General features: G+C 43.0%; 1 protein-coding gene across 1 annotated transcript; it reads left to right on the top strand.

Moving 5' to 3' along the window:
* Positions 1 to 7,384: 7,384 nt before the first annotated feature.
* On the top strand, positions 7,385 to 16,040 carry NRSN1 (neurensin 1). Its single transcript, XM_032114093.1, has 3 exons — positions 7,385 to 7,776; positions 13,214 to 13,411; positions 14,435 to 16,040. The coding sequence occupies exons 2-3, from the start codon at positions 13,223 to 13,225 to the stop codon at positions 14,831 to 14,833; spliced, it is 588 nt and encodes a 195-aa protein (XP_031969984.1). The 5' UTR covers positions 7,385 to 7,776; positions 13,214 to 13,222; the 3' UTR covers positions 14,834 to 16,040.
* The last annotated feature ends 669 nt before the right edge of the window (positions 16,041 to 16,709 follow it).

Below are 16,709 nucleotides of genomic sequence, written 5' to 3'. Positions count from 1 at the left end.
AAACACTAAAATTAATAAAAAAGACCTCCACAATCACCAAAATGCTACTGTGATTACAGGAAGGATCTGAAGAAATTATCTGACCTCTCTGCCAAAGAAAGTCTGGAATGCCTTCTCACTCCACTTAATCTCTGTGTAGCAATTCTGAATGCATTATAGTAAACTCCCTCAGTACAACAGGTACTAGAGGCATTTGAAAACGTCCCTGGCCTAAGGCTTGAAGCAGTCTGAGATTGAGGAGTGTTACAGGGCTATTCTTCCTCATAACTGAATTGGAATTGCATTTAGATGCCATTACTACAACACTCAGGAAGGAAGTCCAATTTCTGGGCAAAACACTTTACCACCTCCACCTATACAATTAAGGTTCAAAGAGAAGTTTTATTCCACACAGCCACCTAAGTTAAGGAAGCACTTAAGGCTGAGTCAGTGGTGAAACGTAAACTCTGTTGTCATTGTGGGGAATTTTGCCACTGACTCCAGTGGAACTACACTATTGCCCAAGAGGTAATAAGAGGTGTTACTGTCTCTTAAAGCAACACTGAAAAGCATAAGAGTGTCTTCTTGTCTTCTGCATAATTCAGAATATACAATAATAATAATAATAATACTATTTCAGACAGCGTCTGAATGAAGCCTGTTATTTCTTGTGGACTCAGGCATCTTCCAAAAAGACTGTCAATCTTGATTATGAAATTGGACAAAGAATCTAGCAAACTCCTGGGCAAAATGCTAAAACAATTAGCCTAATTTCTAGCCTGCATTAGCACGGCATTAATTTTGAGCACCTTTATCACAATACATTATTTTCTCTAAAATTACAGTTATTTACTACCAGAAGTTGTCTCTACTACAACAGCCACAGTGTTGATTACAGCAATGAAAATGCTATAAATCACTAAAAAGTCTCCCCTATAAAAGCCATAGTGTATTCAATGTAATTATACAGGTTATGACCAAGATGCACCGTAACAACGGCAAAACCATTTAATCACTAGAATAAGTAACCAAGAAAGTCACTACCCCCACCATAGCTGGAGAAACAAAGGGCTTTGAGGTTTCATTACAAAACACAAACATTTATTTTGGACTGACACAAAATGAGAGGTTTTGCTTCATTTGAGACTAATACATTTCTTTGTATTACCTTTTCTCTCTCCAACAAAATTTTATTATTAAACAAAACCAAACCAAACTATTTTTAGTGGAAGAATCAAAGGATTAAGTTTCAAAGTAGAAATATTTTGACATTTCAATTGTTACTTGAAATATTTGATTTTGAGTAGTGTTTTAACAAAAGCCTTTTTTCAAAATCTTCCTGTTCTCCTTCCATGTTTTGTTTTCTCTACTGAACCAAATAAAAAGATATTTCCTTTCTCCAGCCTTCTAGAAACATTTTTTCTTCCGTGAATTTACAATCTGTCAAAATAAAATTATGTCCTCATTTATAGAATAGGTAAAAATCATTGCAAAAGTTGGAGAACAGAATTATTGCCCTTGGTTATGAAGGATGTTGAATAGCCAGGTATAATGGTATTTTTCAGCCTTGAAATTGATAACCTAAGCAAAAAGAATCAGAGAATATTCTTTGAGTGCTGGGTATATCAATCATGAATGGAAGATCCTACTTTTTCCACTGCTAGCTGTAGAGCATTCAAATTGCACTCAAAACCCCTAATAAAAAGGCACAGTTAGTGATCCAGTCCAAGCTGCAGGCTATGTCAGTGACATCATGATCATCTTACCATCAAGTAAAAAATCACCAGGACATAATTCACATAACAAATTGTTAAAAAAAACCCAAACAAAAATAAACAAACAACCCCAAAATAAACAAACAAAACCTATCTAAACCACATTGATTTCCTCAGATTAAAAAAAATAGGCAGTCAAATGTATTATTTAGATAACTACATCTCAGTGATTTAAAAGGGCTTAGCTCTCTTAAATGAGATACCACTACCTGAATAATTAGATCCCAACGCAGTTTTGAAGATTTGTCCCTTAATCTTCAGCATTTTCAGCACAAAACGCCCAGAACGATCAGCTGTCCTGACCTATTGAACAAGGGAATAGAATGAAAAAGTGACTTAATCCCCAGTTAAAAATTCATTCTTCAGAGAATATAGTATCATATAAAACCAAGCAAGCAATCAGAAGAAAGGAGACAGTGAAACATATTTTGTTAGGGTGTTGTGTGCTATTTCCTCATGAAGACTGCACACAACTGTTATGAGGTCAAAGATCCTGGAGAGAAAAGGAGCTCTGCTGAATTAGCTCTACCAACTGCAGAGCACCATGCCCACAGTGAAACATGGTCATAGAAATCAAAAGGGTTTTAAAACCCTGTAGGCATAAACAGAAGATTTGTATCAACCAATCTGTTCTTGTTACATATTCACAAATGCAGCTACGTTTTAAATGTCACACATGGAAGTCTGAGGATGATGTCAAAAGGATGATATTGACACTGGAACCTTGCTGGCTTATACATCGAAGAGATTACAGGTGTCCATGAGAGTGGAACTGGTCTGCCTATGATTGTTGTCTGTTTACCTTTGAACATCATCAGCGAGTTAAGGTGAATAGAAGTTCACCTTAGTTAAGGTCACCACAGAACTTTGACTATATTTTAGTTCAGAAATAATAGTTCTCTTGAATGATCTCTTGAGGGTACCTGCCTGTAATCCCACCAGTCTCATGCCCTCTGAAAGTGCATCAGGATCAAAGGTGGAATTAAATTTTTATTGGACTGGCTACAAAGAAAATAACATTTTCCTTGTGTCTCTATTCAAACACCTTGGACAGATTGGACATGCTTATTTTCTCATAACATCTATAAATCATAGGAACAATCAGTGTATGCTCTCCTCCATAAATATATAGTCGTTTGCAAAAGCTGAGATGGCACTTATCCTTCTCACTGCTCTCTGGGAAGCAATTGTTTGGAGAGACTTTTATTGCTAAAATCTAGCAGTGTTTTCTGAAGAAGAAATATGGACTAAGAGACAATCAATGACAGCCTGGCAATTGATGCTTGGTATAATGGCTAATTATATTACAAAAACACTGCGGTTGCACTGTTTCAGAGAACAAAAACAAAGAGCTCCTTGAACCAGAAGATGCCTTTGCACAGAGGTCTTCGCAGCATCCTCCAGACAATGTGGTTCCTGCCTGATAGCAGCCACTCTCAGACACTGCCAGTACATGGGCAACAACACCATCACAGTGTTGTCCTTCCCATCTTTGGTCTTATAATCAATATACATATTTTAAAACTGTGCTTATGTTGATTATACCGTATTTGTGTACTACCTTCACTTTGCCCTGTTGTTAAGATTTGTATTACACATAATTGTATAGAAGAGCCCAGCCACAGAGTAGTTGCATTATAAACTTACAGTGGCTGCTTTATAAAAGTCAACCAGTTTATCAAAAGATGATAGGAAGCAGTATAATGACTTCTGGAATAGAGATCTGACAGATAAAATATTAAGACTCCAGAGGATTTTGAGAGCAGTTATTAATGTCCTCCTCATGACTCTCAGCATTCACAGTACAGGTCAAGTTTTCAGTTACTCCCATTTCCCTGTGGGCACCAAAGCACAGAAGAACTTGGTACATTGCATATGAAGCAACTTTAGCCACCTCACCTCTGGGAACAGAACGCACAGGCATGCAAGAGTTACCACAAGACCCTTTGCTTCAAAAATTTTTCTCACAGGTGCACAGGAATAGAGCAGAGAGAGAAACTCATCTGATGTGGCCTAACCCAGTCAAACACAGTACCTCACACATGTGGTGGCCACAGCTCAGCCTGCCCAGAAACAGCCCCTGGCTGGCTGTCCCACTGGGAGCAGAGCACTATGGAAAGTCTTCCCTTGGCAGGAGTGCTGTGCACTTGAACGTAGCTTACACCACACCTCCTCACGAAGAAAGGGAATTTCTTAGAATGATTCTGAACAGTTTCCCCTCACGTGACCTTGGCTTTGAATTCCTCTTCCCTTAAGAAAACAAATTTTAAAAATTAACCCAATCTCCCAGGCACTGATCTTCATAGGCAGTGTATTTTAAAACAACACAGCCGTCTAGCGGTAGTAGTAGCTGCTGCTGCAAAGAAAATACTCTCTGCTGCACACATTTGCTGACCAACACTTGACACTTCTAGAAAATGGTGGGTTTGATATTTTGCTCTTCCGTTTGGGTGTAAATTAAGGCTTTTTGCCTCTAAACCATGTAGACACACTGCGCTTGCAAAGCTTATTTGGAAACAACTAGGCCTAACAGCAAGAAAGTTTCTTACTGAAAACTGGAAACACAAATGTGATGAATGGAAGCAGTTTCTGAGTGAAGATGGGCCTCTGAAATACTGCTAATTCCAACTGCCTATTCCTCTTCGCTTAGCATCCCCTCACAGGCAATTGTTCACTGACTCATGTGAGCTCCCTGTCACATCTTCAATCACTTGTGTATGCGCATTTTGGATTACACAGCTCCTAAATATTTCCTGGGATTGTGATCTTCTAATTCACCAGCACCAACAGGAATGAAAAAGAGAACTAAAAATTCCTAGCCCATATATTTTCAGAATACAAAAGAAAAAAAGCACCTAGATTTATGATTTTGATTGTCAAGAAAGCATCTTCTGTACTTATGGCTCAGGGGACAAGAACAAATCTATATCCAAAGATGGCGATGGCAGAATATGACAAATTATGACAATTAATCATTTTTGCTAGCTAGAACACTTTGAACAAAGCACTGGGAAATACAGCCGTGTCTGACAAACAAGTAGCCAAGCACTGATTTCTGGACAATAGCAACAGATAAATCACCTCATATAAAACAGGAATGCAGCAGCTGGCAGCGTGTCTAGAGTCTGAAAAAGACACCTCTTTGATTCATAAACCATGCTCTGCATCAGAAGTTTTAAAAAATAAAATACCCTTTATAATAGACCTCCCAGCTCTAGAACAGCACTACAGACCTGAGCCGACCTCTGCCTTTTTGCCCCATTCCTCCCCAGTATTTCTGGCCCCTTAAGATCACCTCCTTAATGGCAGGACAGCTCCTTGAGGAGACTCCAGGCCAGAAGAAGGACAGACAGCTTTTAGTTATCAGTCCTGCTCCTTGTGCATCTGTGTCAACTGCAGATTTTCCAGAAGTGGAAGCGTAATGGGCCTTGCTCTCCAGATGAAGGTGAGCCAGTCATTAGGAAGGTAAGGAAAGGCAACTGTGTCAATAATGTCATTACAGCAGAACTATTCAGGCCACAGCTTTCCACAACATGTGAAACAGAAGAACAGCCTCTGGAATCTTGCCATCACCATTAAGCAAATAGGAACAGACATCTGCAACTCACTGAACTTGAATCTCATACCAATTTCTGCATTTTGCTACAGGAGAAACGTGTTTTACAGAAGCTGTAATTTCTCCAATTCAGCACAGGCTCCCAGAAGCTACCTAAGCTGTGTTCATCAAACCAGCTGATAAAATCACTTCAACTCTCAGTAAGAGAGAAGCTGTAAACTCTATGGCAACCAACACCACCACCTTCAGAAGTTCTTGACAGGATTTTTTCCTCAGCATGCTCACTACTGTCCATTATAAACCTTTAGAACAGCAGATGGAAGATAAAGAAAGCACTAGACTTGAGTTTCCTCTCCACCAGGGGAAAAAAAACCAAACCAGTATCTACAGCTTGAGGTAGAATATTGCATTTCCTCTCCATGCCACTACCAGCTGAAGCCCTCAGGATAAACACAGTCTAAATTTTTTGAAAGCTGGTAGCTGAGGAAAGACCTACATTTGGAAATTCCTTCATGTAACAGCAGCTGAAACCCTGAGTCCCACCATGACCTATAGGTCCTGCTATTCTAAAACATCTTTGCATTGATGTTACCTATTTCAAGGCTAAATAGGACATGTACACTCTTCTGTTCAATGTTTCTCATTACCAAACTCAGCTACACTTCAAGAACAGCTCTGATCTCAGGCTGAGTTTAAAGTTTTCCTAATGTGCTAGAAGTGCACTAAAATCAGTTATGATATCACCAATGGTTAACCTTCAGGGTTGTTAATTTGGAGTTCACAGATCAATTTTTGCATCACAGCAAATGTTCCCATTGCTAAAACATTTAATTTGTCTTGGTTAGCTGAGCATGTAACTTCTGTGTCAGGAAACAAAACTGGGCCAACACAGGTATTTAATGTTCTTTTTATTTATTGCTTTTGTCAATAGGTAAGTAAGTAAAAGAAGCTTTGTAAACAGAGGGAGGATTGATCATGTAGATTAATTGCTTTTTTTATAGAAGACATCTTCCTGATCTGAGATAAAGCAGCATTCAGTTGTAACTGCTATACTACATGTAAATGTGGTGTTAGCTTTCCAGGACAATTACTCACAGAATCGCTTTTAAGACTGATAGCCCATCTGGCTTTTCATTTATCAACTCACTGTATTTTCCTGCCTTTTTCACAAATAGTTGTCAGTTTATTACGTGCTAGCTGCTGTGGGCTGGGTATGCTTATTATACTCACTGAACAGCACACTGCTGTAAAGTAGCACTGCTCAGGTCAGGGGAACATTTGTGCATTACTCATTGCCTGAAACAAGAAAGGCATAACAGTTTTGGAAGGACAGGATGAAGTGCACTGAAACCAGCATTTCTTCCTCCAAATCTAATCCCTTACTTGCTGGTTTTTAAATAGCTATTTTTATGATTCTTAGTTTGCAACTACCCAAACTCACTGTCATCATCAAATGCAGGATTTTTTTTTTTCCAAAGAAGCTTGGGCTATTAATGAAACCATTACTCTCACCTTATTCTTTACATATTATAGCAGTTTAAAAATACCTTGTTTTTCCATCGGCTAATACTATCCCATTTTGCTTTAATGCACTTCCACTTTTTCTGCATGTAACAAGACTGTTTCTGTGCATATTTCAGTGCACCATATGGATATGAGTGTTTAGAACTCTCGCCCTTTGCATTCTCATCATTCTTTCAGAGGAATTACATATTTCCTCTTCATGGGATACACTTTAGCATCTCCAGCTCTTGGTGCCTTGTCATGCTAACTCTTTCCTCAGTAGGTTCCTTAGAACCCCAAACCTGCTTTCTTGAAATCTTTCCCCATGAACAACCAACCTGTTGCTGTCAGACGCCAACGCCTAGCCCTCACGCTCACCCTGTCTCCCTGAGGAGTCTCCCTCGGTCTCCTGCTGACCGACGCATTTCCCCAGCTCCCAGATGTCAGTGCCTTGTCCTTCGCAGGACACTTTCTGTCACGTCTATCCACTCGGCTGGACAGATGGCACAGCCCTGGGTGCCTACGGTTTTCGATGCTGACTAAAAGGGGGAGGTGGTGTGGGGGGCGCGATCAGAGGCCTCTGCGCCTACACCCAGGGAGGAGACCGCCGTGACCTTGGCGTGCACCTGCGGGCCTGCCCGGCGCTGCCGGCGGGCCCCCGAGCGGCGGCAGCCGGGGAGCGCCGGCGCCCCCCGGGCGGCCGCCTTTGGGCGGGGGCGGGGGCGGTGTGGCGAGCGCGGGGGCGGCGTGGCGAGCTTGGCCCGGCGCCGCTCCGCGCCCCGCGGCGGCGGCGGCTCAGTGCGCAGGCACGGCACGGGAGCGAGCGGCGCTCCGGGCCGTACATAATACGCGGTGTCTGGGGCCGGCGCGGCGCAGAGCGGGGATGGGGCCGGGCCGGGACAGCCGCAGCTAGCGCCGCCAGCGCGGGGGCTCGCCGGCCGAGGGCAGCGCCGGGAGGGACAGGTAACCGCGGGGCCGCCGCTCCGGCCCCTCGGCAAACTTGGGCTCGGCACTTCGGCGGGGGCTCCTGTGGCCGCCGGCGGGCTCACGGCGGGGCTACGGCGCGGAGCATCCCGCGGAAGCCGGTGGGGATAGGGGCTACAGCGGAGCCCCGGGCTTCGCCTCCCGGCTCGGGGGGACGCGGCTCTCCCCGGGCAGGCTGCTGCCGCGCTGCCCCACCGACGCTGGGGGGAAGACGGCCGGGCCGGGCTTTCCGCTGCCTCCGGGGCACCGCCGGGCGGGTCGTGGGGGCCGAGATCTCGTCGGCGTCCGGGCGCTGCGGAGTTCTTCCGCTTCGGGCGGGAAACGGGAGATGGAGAGCATCCCGCTCCGGCCCCTGGCGGCGGCGAAGCGGGCGGGGCCACCCCCAAAGGAACACAGGCGAAGGTGCTGCTCGCACCCCCGTGCAGGGCAGCGGTGCAGAAGTGGTTCCCGGAGGCAGCCGCGCGTCCCGGCTATCCTCAGGGCAGCGGCAGAAGGTGCCCCTGGCAGTGCCGCAGCCCCGAGCGAGGGCAGGGCACCGGGACGGGCGGAGCGCAGCTCGGCCCAGCCGCCGGCCCGGGAAGCGCTGGGAGCGCAGGAGATGTCAGAAAGGCCACCTTGGAAACTGCTGTAAAAAGCAGGCTGTTTATGCCAGTGTACCCCCTTCGCAAGGAACGCTCTCGGTATGTCAGGACTGGAAACGGGGCTCTTTGAACAGAAGGGTGAAAGTATGTAATTCTGAAGAAGGGAGAGGGCGACTTCACCTGTGCCAACCATCAGCATTCGTGGCTTACGCTCGGTGGCAGTGTGGTATCACAGAGCAATGACACATCTTTATTTCCTTTTGTGCTGCTTTTTAAATGACAATTCCTTACATTTTTATTTTTTTTAAATGTGTTCAATCCTGGCTCAAGAAAGCAAAGTATTTGGAAAATTTATGGGGTAATTTTTAATGGAGCTTGCTCATCTTTTTAATCTGTCTGTTCACCAGTCCAATCACATCTCCCCAGATCAGCAGAGGATAGTAAAGCTCAAAGTAAACAGGACAGCTTTTGCCATGGAAACAAAAGTTGCTAGGGGATGGATTGCTACTATGCAGTGGTGTTCTCTGAAGCTGTGATCCTACATCCCACATTTTCCTAACCACCTTGGGTTTAGGCACTGAAAAACTTAATGATTAAGCCTCTTCTTTTAGACTGGATGCATGTTTTCAGATCGTGCATAACACAGATTTGGGTAACAGCGACTCTCTTTTTAGCAAAAGTTTCCCAACATTTCAGTGTTTAGTTTCTCAGCCTTGAAGGCGAGACATGCAAATACACATCAACACTCAAGAGATCATAGCTACTGCAGTATTTATTCATCCAATGTAAACGGATGCTATGACACACGTTTCCCTCTTACTTGTGGAGAGCTGTTTTCTCTGACTCTTTCAGTTCCTGTGTCCTATCTGTAAGTAGCAAGAGCATTACATTTACATTGTAGCTGAGGGAAGAGACCATCATAGCCCAGATTACCAGGCTGCTTCATACGGGGCTGGGGAGCTGCTTTCTCTTCTCTCTTAAGGGGCAAGATATTTTGCAAAAGATAGGAAATTATGTATAAGTAAAAGAATCTGACCATGAAGGAAATGTTCAGTAGAATTATTATGCAGTGCTTGAAAAGAATTAATGATTCTGGCAGTCCTTTTTCTTTTTTTTCCTTCCATTTTAAAAGGTCATGCTACTTGATGCTATCACAACTCTTTCAAGCATGAGATCATTCTTTTGTTTTCTATTTCACCTCCCAGCTCTTATTTATCATTTTGTTCATATACCTGACCAAAACCACCTATTAGCCTTTTAGATTGCTAAAGAAAAATAATCTACGTGTCATGTAAGTGATTCCAAGCTGTGTGGTCTTTACAGGCAGTTCTTCATCAGGCTGTTAGAAACACTGCATCCTTGTTTTTTTTGCCTGACTAAACCTACAGACAGTGCAGTGAATGCAAGATCATGTTTAAAAAGGTTTCTGTCATGTCACATTGGGTTTTCTTAAATTAATCACAATAATTAAAGTTGCTGGTTCAGACTCAGCAATGTGTTTCACCTCCCTTCTGAATGCTCCTGGTGGCCACTGGAGTAATACAAGCAAGCTGTGGCAGGCCAGGTCATTTATCTGGCCATGTTAATTCTGGTTCTTCCCTGGGTTGACCTTGTGGAGTTGCTTACACCTGGGAAAAATATCTATCATTCTGCTCATTATATGATGCTAAATTTTCTTGCCTGAATGATTTAAGTTAGCCAGAAGTTAAGCATAATTTATTAAGAAGGCAGGGTTGATGTGAGAATAAAGATCTAAGTAAGGACCCAAGACAGTGAGTCTCTGGAGAACTTTAGTTGACCTCTTTGCTTTATTCTATTTCTGATGTGTGAGATGGAATCTTTGTTTAACCAATAGGTGGGTTGAGGGATAGGGATGTAAAGTGTTCTTATTGTTGAGGTGTAGGCGGTGTGACCCTGCATGAGAGAGCTGGGGCAGCTGTGGTAAACTACACCATTTTTTCCTCTTCTCCTTTTCCCCTAAGGTATGTTTATGAGGTGGGCAGAACTCTGGTTTTAAGAGAACTCCTCAGGGCTTGTGCTGTTAAAAATGGCAGCTAGCTGTTGAACAAATGGTGGAAGTGAGAAAAGAGGACTTCTTGTCCTCTCTTTTTGGGTAGGGAATAAACAGTTCCTGAGAAAAACAAAAAGAGCCTCCAAAAGTAGAATAACTTGCAGCTTTTCCCCACAGCAGTCCAGATTATATACTTATATACATACCAGAAATTTTTTTTTTTCTTTTTTGTACCTCAGAAAATGATAGTGTTCAAAACTTCATAGCATGGTAAAAAAGCACAACTGTCCTGGTTTCAGCTGGGATAGAGTTATTTTCTCAGTAGCCATTACAGTGCTGTGTTTGGGATTCAGTATGAGTACAGTGTTGATAACACACTGATGTTTTGGTTGTTGCTTCATGCTTGCCGTAAGCCAAAGACCTTCTCAGTGTCTCATGCTCTGCCAGTGAGGAGCTGCACAAAAAGCTGGGAGGAAGCGCAGCCAGGACAGGTGATGTGAGCTAGCCAAAGGGGTATTCCACACCAAAGAACATTATGCCCAGTAGGGAAACTGTGGGAGTTAGTAGGAAAGGGACGATGGCAGTTCGGGGACAAGGTTTGGCATTGGTCAGGCTGGTGAGCAACTGTATTGTGCATCACTTCTTTTTCTTGGGTTTTATCTCTCCTTTTTTTATTTAGTATTAGTAGTATTATATTTTACTTTGTTTCAATGATTAACTGTTTCCTCAGCCTACAAGCTTTACTTTTGATTCTCCTTCCTATTCTACCATGATGGAGGGCTAGAGGGTGGGGATGAGCGAGTGGCTGCAAGGTGCTTAGCTGCCAGTTGAGCTTAAACCATGGCACAAACAAGTGGTTTTCAGTATATTAACTGTAGTTGGAAACATCAATGTAAGCTATGTGCAACTTGACACAGGGTGGCCCCAGGGCCAGGCTTTCCCTGTTCACCGGGTGAGCAGCTGGTGCTGTCCAGGAGTTTCCTCCTCTCTCAAGGTCTGTGTCCACCCTGCCTGTTTTTCCACCTTTCCTTGGAAGGCCAGCACCTTGAGCACACTGTGATGGACACTGATCCTGTATTATCAGCAGAGAGCAAGCCCATCCACAGAGTTGGAGAGCACTTCTTTAATTTCCTAAAGCTTTACAATGGCTGAGGTGGAAAAGGGAAACTTGCAGGGGGTATAGAAGCAGTATGGGGTTCAAAAAAAGGGGCTCCTGCCAGAAGCTGTGGTTGGCTCTACCCCTGTTGCTTTGCAAAGCTCAGTCACCAGCAATGTTTCCTCTGGCCCTTGGCAGGTCCCCCAGCAACACGTGGGCTGCCTTCTCCACTGGGTCATGACTTCTGTGAGAACCTTGAAACCTCATCACCGTGTTGTAAGAGAGATATTTGCAACTATAAGATGTTGAGATCATGAAATCCCCAACTAAATGCATATTAGATATGCAAAATAAATAAAACCCCAAGATAATGGGTTTTTGTAAAGAGGAAAAAGTAAATCCCTCTTTGTTCCTGAGCCAAGAACACAAACAGGCTCCCAGAGGCTGGAAGTTCACTGTTTATACCAGCACTAATTTCTAGCAGAGCCAGCCAAAAGATTCAGTCAAACCATTGCTATTCCCCACCAATATTTTCTGGATTCTCCTTAATTTGAATGCTTGCATACTCAGGTATTTCATACTCAGGAAGATCACCCATTCCCAAAGGGCAAAGGTCTATAGGGCTGCAAAACTGAGAGGTACCAGCTGCCATGAGCACATAAAAACCTCCCTCCCTCTAAGTGAAGTTGCTGTGGAAATCTGACATACAGCTTGAAGCTGATATAAATTGAGCCATGACTTTCAGGTGCAAGTTCTGATTAACAGTTCCCTTTGGAGTAAGCCTTTTTGAACTTCTTTAAAGAGAAGCCAATGAGCCTAAGTAACATTGAGCTATTGCTCAAGTTATTTTTAGGAGCTAGTATTATTTCAATTAATTCAGTAGCATTACACCCACGCAAGCAAGTTCAGGCCTTGGTCTTGCATAGTTAAATATGGATTTTGTGTGTTAGGAGAACTTCCATGAAATGGAAAGAGTAAGAAACTTTGTTGGTAGTTTTCATAGCAGGCAAAATTCTGATTATATTAAAGTCAACAGGAGCTTGGGCATTGACTTCTCCAAGAGAGCAGTACTTGGCTGTGAGCTTAGAATTTCCATTTCAGTCTCACTGAGATAATTGATGCTGCTACAGAATTCCATTTTTAATTTTTTTTTAACTATCCCTATTTAAGCACAAGTTATGTATTATTTTAATCTGTCCAGGACTTATTTTGCCTCTATTTCCCATGGCCATGAATGGTATATCAATGCTTAATCCTGCACTTCAAAAGCTCAGGAAAAAACATTTTAAAAAAAACCCTTACCCAGCAGTTTGGAAAGTTCCTAAGGTGGCAAACTCTAGTTAACTGACAGAGACACTGGAAGAGTGGCAACATGAGCTCTTGAGGGATGCTGGATTTTTTTACCTGGCATATCCTGCTTTTTTTAGTCTCCATGGAAACAAAGTATCACATTAGTGTGAAAGATGGGGAGTGAGCACCCTGCGTATGGTAGGGAATGTTCCCTGAAGCACATCTGGCCTATGCTGTGTCAGGTCTCTGAGTTCCTTGGGTTTGCTTGAGCTGAGTCACTACATGCAGCTGTACCCAGCTCATTTCTTGGTTTGGAAAAAATGGAAGGAAAGGTCTCTCCTGGGCCATTTTTTTGCATCACATCTGGAAAGTTTGTAGCCATCTTTGCTGCCCACCACACCGATAATGATCTGCTTTGTGTGAAACCTCTCGTTGCAGGTAGGAAGGATGAGCTCCTATGCTGACATCTGCGGGTCCAAGCACACGCAGGGCAGCACCGAGGGAGGGTACCAACGCTACGGAGTTCGGTCCTACCTGCATCAGTTTTATGAGGATTGCACAGCTTCAATTTGGGAGTATGAGGATGATTTTCAGATCCAGAGATCGCCGAGCAGGTGGAGCTCTGTCTTCTGGAAGGTACTGCCTGTTGCTTTTTACTGGAGAGAGAGACTCCCATTTCAAGACTTTCCCTGTGTAACTGCTGATGTTAAGTATTCATCCAGAAAGGCCTTTCATTGCCCAGTTTTGCCTGAGGTGGCCAAATAACTATGCCTGAAAGCAGGGCACTCTTACCAAAATATGTCAGGTCCCTGGGGTCTTGGGATCATCTAGTTTCTCTGTCCCAATGTCACTGAAACACCAAAGTCTTGTCTGGAAACCTCACATACACCTTGGAAGTGTAGTTTACCTCTGTTCTGCACCCATAGAAGTCCTGCCAGACTGCTGGGAACGGGACTGGTAGGTTAAGTGCAGAGTGTGACCTAGGGATCAAGAAAACCAAAAGATCTCCATTAAGGTCGGGGAATTTGACAGAACTGGAGAAGAGAAGAGGTTGGTTGGGGCCTGTGAGGCCATCCAAACCCTACCCCCTGATGATCCCTACCCCCAGGAACATTCTGGGCAAACCAAATTTTGTACTTACACTTGAAATATGCTATAAACACTCTGTGATCCGTTCCTATGGCAATAGCAGCTTCCTTCTAATCCCTCCAAAGGAATGACATCTCACAAAGCAAAAGCAAGTGGTGGATGTGACAGACTACCAACAGGGACTGAAGTTGGTGCTAACCACCAGCTAAAGCTAAAGGAATAATCAGTTACACAGCACTGGGGTTAAACTGTGATCCTCTCTCTGATGGGGCCTTTCAACATGAAATGCTATGTAGAGATAGCAATCCATATTCCATTGTTTCCAGAAATGTCAATACTCAATTATATAAATATGAGTTGTAAAAAGACAGTTTTTCCACTAGTTCCAGTAGGGCCTCATATATCCTAAGAGAAAAATACCTGCCTTCTCCTAGGAGGGAGAACTGTATCTGCAAGACGTAGTGAAAGATAAATGCCTCCTAGGAGCACTTCCCAACTGAAAACTGGAAAAGGAAATGGAAAAACTGGAAATTAACTGGGAGTTTGTTTGTTTCTTTCTTTGTTTTCCAGGTCGGACTCATCTCTGGGACGGCTTTTATGCTGATAGGTGTAGCTGTTCTTGTAGTGGGTTTTCTTGTGCCACCGAAAATCGAAGCCCTTGGGAAGGATGATTTTGTTGTTGTGGATACCCGTGCTGTTCAGTTCAATGGGTCCCTTGATATATGCAAGCTGGCAGGAGCAATCTTATTCTGTGTTGGAGGGTCCACCGTGGCAGCATGTCTGCTGATGTCTGCTTTTGCTAAAAGTTACTCCAAAGAAGAGAAGTACCTCCAGCAAAGATTTAAAGAGAGAATAGCTGATATTAAAGCCCATGCAAACCCAGTCACAAAAGCGCCAGCACCAGGAGAATCAAAAATACCTGTCACTTTGTCCAGAGTTCAAAATGTCCAGCCTTTATCTGAAACCTGACCCTTCCCTTAGGTTTTGTTTCTCTTGTAGATCACTTTAACTGGAAAATATCAGCCCTTGTTGGCATCTGTGCTAGTCAAGTAAAACATTGAGTGCTCTGCTATATAAACATGCAGCTAATGGGGGAGCTGCTCTGGTAAGAAATTAGGATTGGGAAAAAGGAAATTATGTGATTAGACCTGTGACTAATATATTCAGTACATTTGAACCTTTTAATCTGTGTGGGTACAATAAGTTCTTGCAACAGTTATTAGGTGTTTATCTTATCAGATTGCATCCCTGGGAAACCTAGGGGCGCACTTATGACAGCTGTACCAGGAACACTCTACATCCCACTATTTAAAGTTTAGATGAATTTGCTATTTTTTTAATTTCATTAATTTGTTTAAATTTTTTTTTTTTTGCCTTTAAAATACTGTTCAGTCTTACATGTCCCACCTGGTTCTGCTGTCTGGGAAGCCAAGATTCTGCCCTTGTAATTTGCACTTGTCCTCCTGTCACACGCTACAGTCTGTATCAAAGTAATACTTCACAGGTAAAACATACATGTCAGTGAGAGCCCTTAATTTGATCCTGGCACATGTCACTTCCCAGCAACGTTACTTTCTGGGAAAGACAAGTTATACTTGATCCTGAGTTACAACTAACCTGTGCTAAAGTGCCACTTTTGTCTTAGTCATTGCCATGTTAGCAAAAACTACAAACAAAATAAAGATAAGGAATTCCTGTGGGAGGAGGAACATCATACTTGTGTGTCTTTGCTTTGATATTGTTTCTTTCATTGTTGTGTTATGTTGGCGCTAATACAAAATGTTTTAGTTTTGTCTGGGTGAGGATGAATAAATGTAGTTTGACATGCCCAGGTCCTGTATTCTGTCAGTACATCAATGCCATGTTAGATGATCTCAATGTACGTATCTAAAGACATTTTGAAATGCTGTTTATATTTTTATAGAGAATAGAAAAAGTTATGCTTAACCAGATACATTCGTGTAAATGCTTACCTAAAAAGTTGTCCTTTCATGGGAGACCCCTAATTATTTTCTCACCCAGGGCAATTATTTCACTTGTCTTAATCTATGGATTTAAATTAAACTGTATAAACAAAGATGTGACATTTGTACTCTCTGACAATATGTGCCACCTTATAGTTCTGTCTATTTTTTGAATGGATTGAATAAAATTCTAGGCGTGAGCCAGCCATGGATTTTGTGAAAAGTTTCTTTCTAGTAAAAAAATGTAAGAGCTCTGCTTGAAGGAGAAATCAGCAGTTGAAACTCACTGGTGTCTTAATGTGGTCTGTTTTCATCTTACAGCAGCCAAGAAGCCACTTTGGTGCTGAATCAAACAGATTCTACCACAATAATGGCAGAGCTGTGCTCTTTCCCTTGCTCATAAAACATTTTGTGGTCTGTGACACTCGGTTCATACTTACAACATCAATAAGCCAGATCATCTGTATTTGGAAGTTTCAGCTGAATCTGCAATAATTACCATGGCTGACAACACCATGGGAAGTAAAATTTTCTTCTGCAGAGAAAGCTCCCCTCTTGGCAACACAACTGCAGAGTCCAAGCATTAGCACTGAAAAGATGGAGAGATGAGAGCTCGTCACATGCACACGGTCACAGAGAATGGAAGAAAGTAGAGGTAAAGGCATCTGGCAATTCACTGGCACCCTTATATTAGAAATACAAAGGCACATTACACCCAATACTTCAAATCTCAGGGGAGAAATAAATGAAGCTGTGCTAAAGAGGAAAAGTTCAAAACGCTGGCAAGGTGGGAAGCTGTGTATTTATAAAGAAAGCCATCAAGAACAGGGGTGAGGGGTACTGATTACTCACAAGGCACATGGAGAGGCTGTTCACTGCTG

This window comes from Corvus moneduloides, chromosome 1 (assembly GCF_009650955.1).
Source record: "Corvus moneduloides isolate bCorMon1 chromosome 1, bCorMon1.pri, whole genome shotgun sequence".
Lineage (NCBI taxonomy): Eukaryota > Metazoa > Chordata > Aves > Passeriformes > Corvidae > Corvus > Corvus moneduloides.
Note: the sequence above shows the minus strand (reverse complement) of the source record. Positions and strands in the feature narration are given on the sequence as shown.

Bases quoted from the DNA above. Each gene is read 5' to 3' on its own strand.
- NRSN1 (XM_032114093.1), top strand. From the start codon at position 13,223: ATGAGCTCCTATGCTGACATCTGCGGGTCCAAGCACACGCAGGGCAGC. The intron at 13,412-14,434 runs GTACTGCCTGTT...TTTGTTTTCCAG, and splicing joins GGAGCTCTGTCTTCTGGAAG to GTCGGACTCATCTCTGGGAC.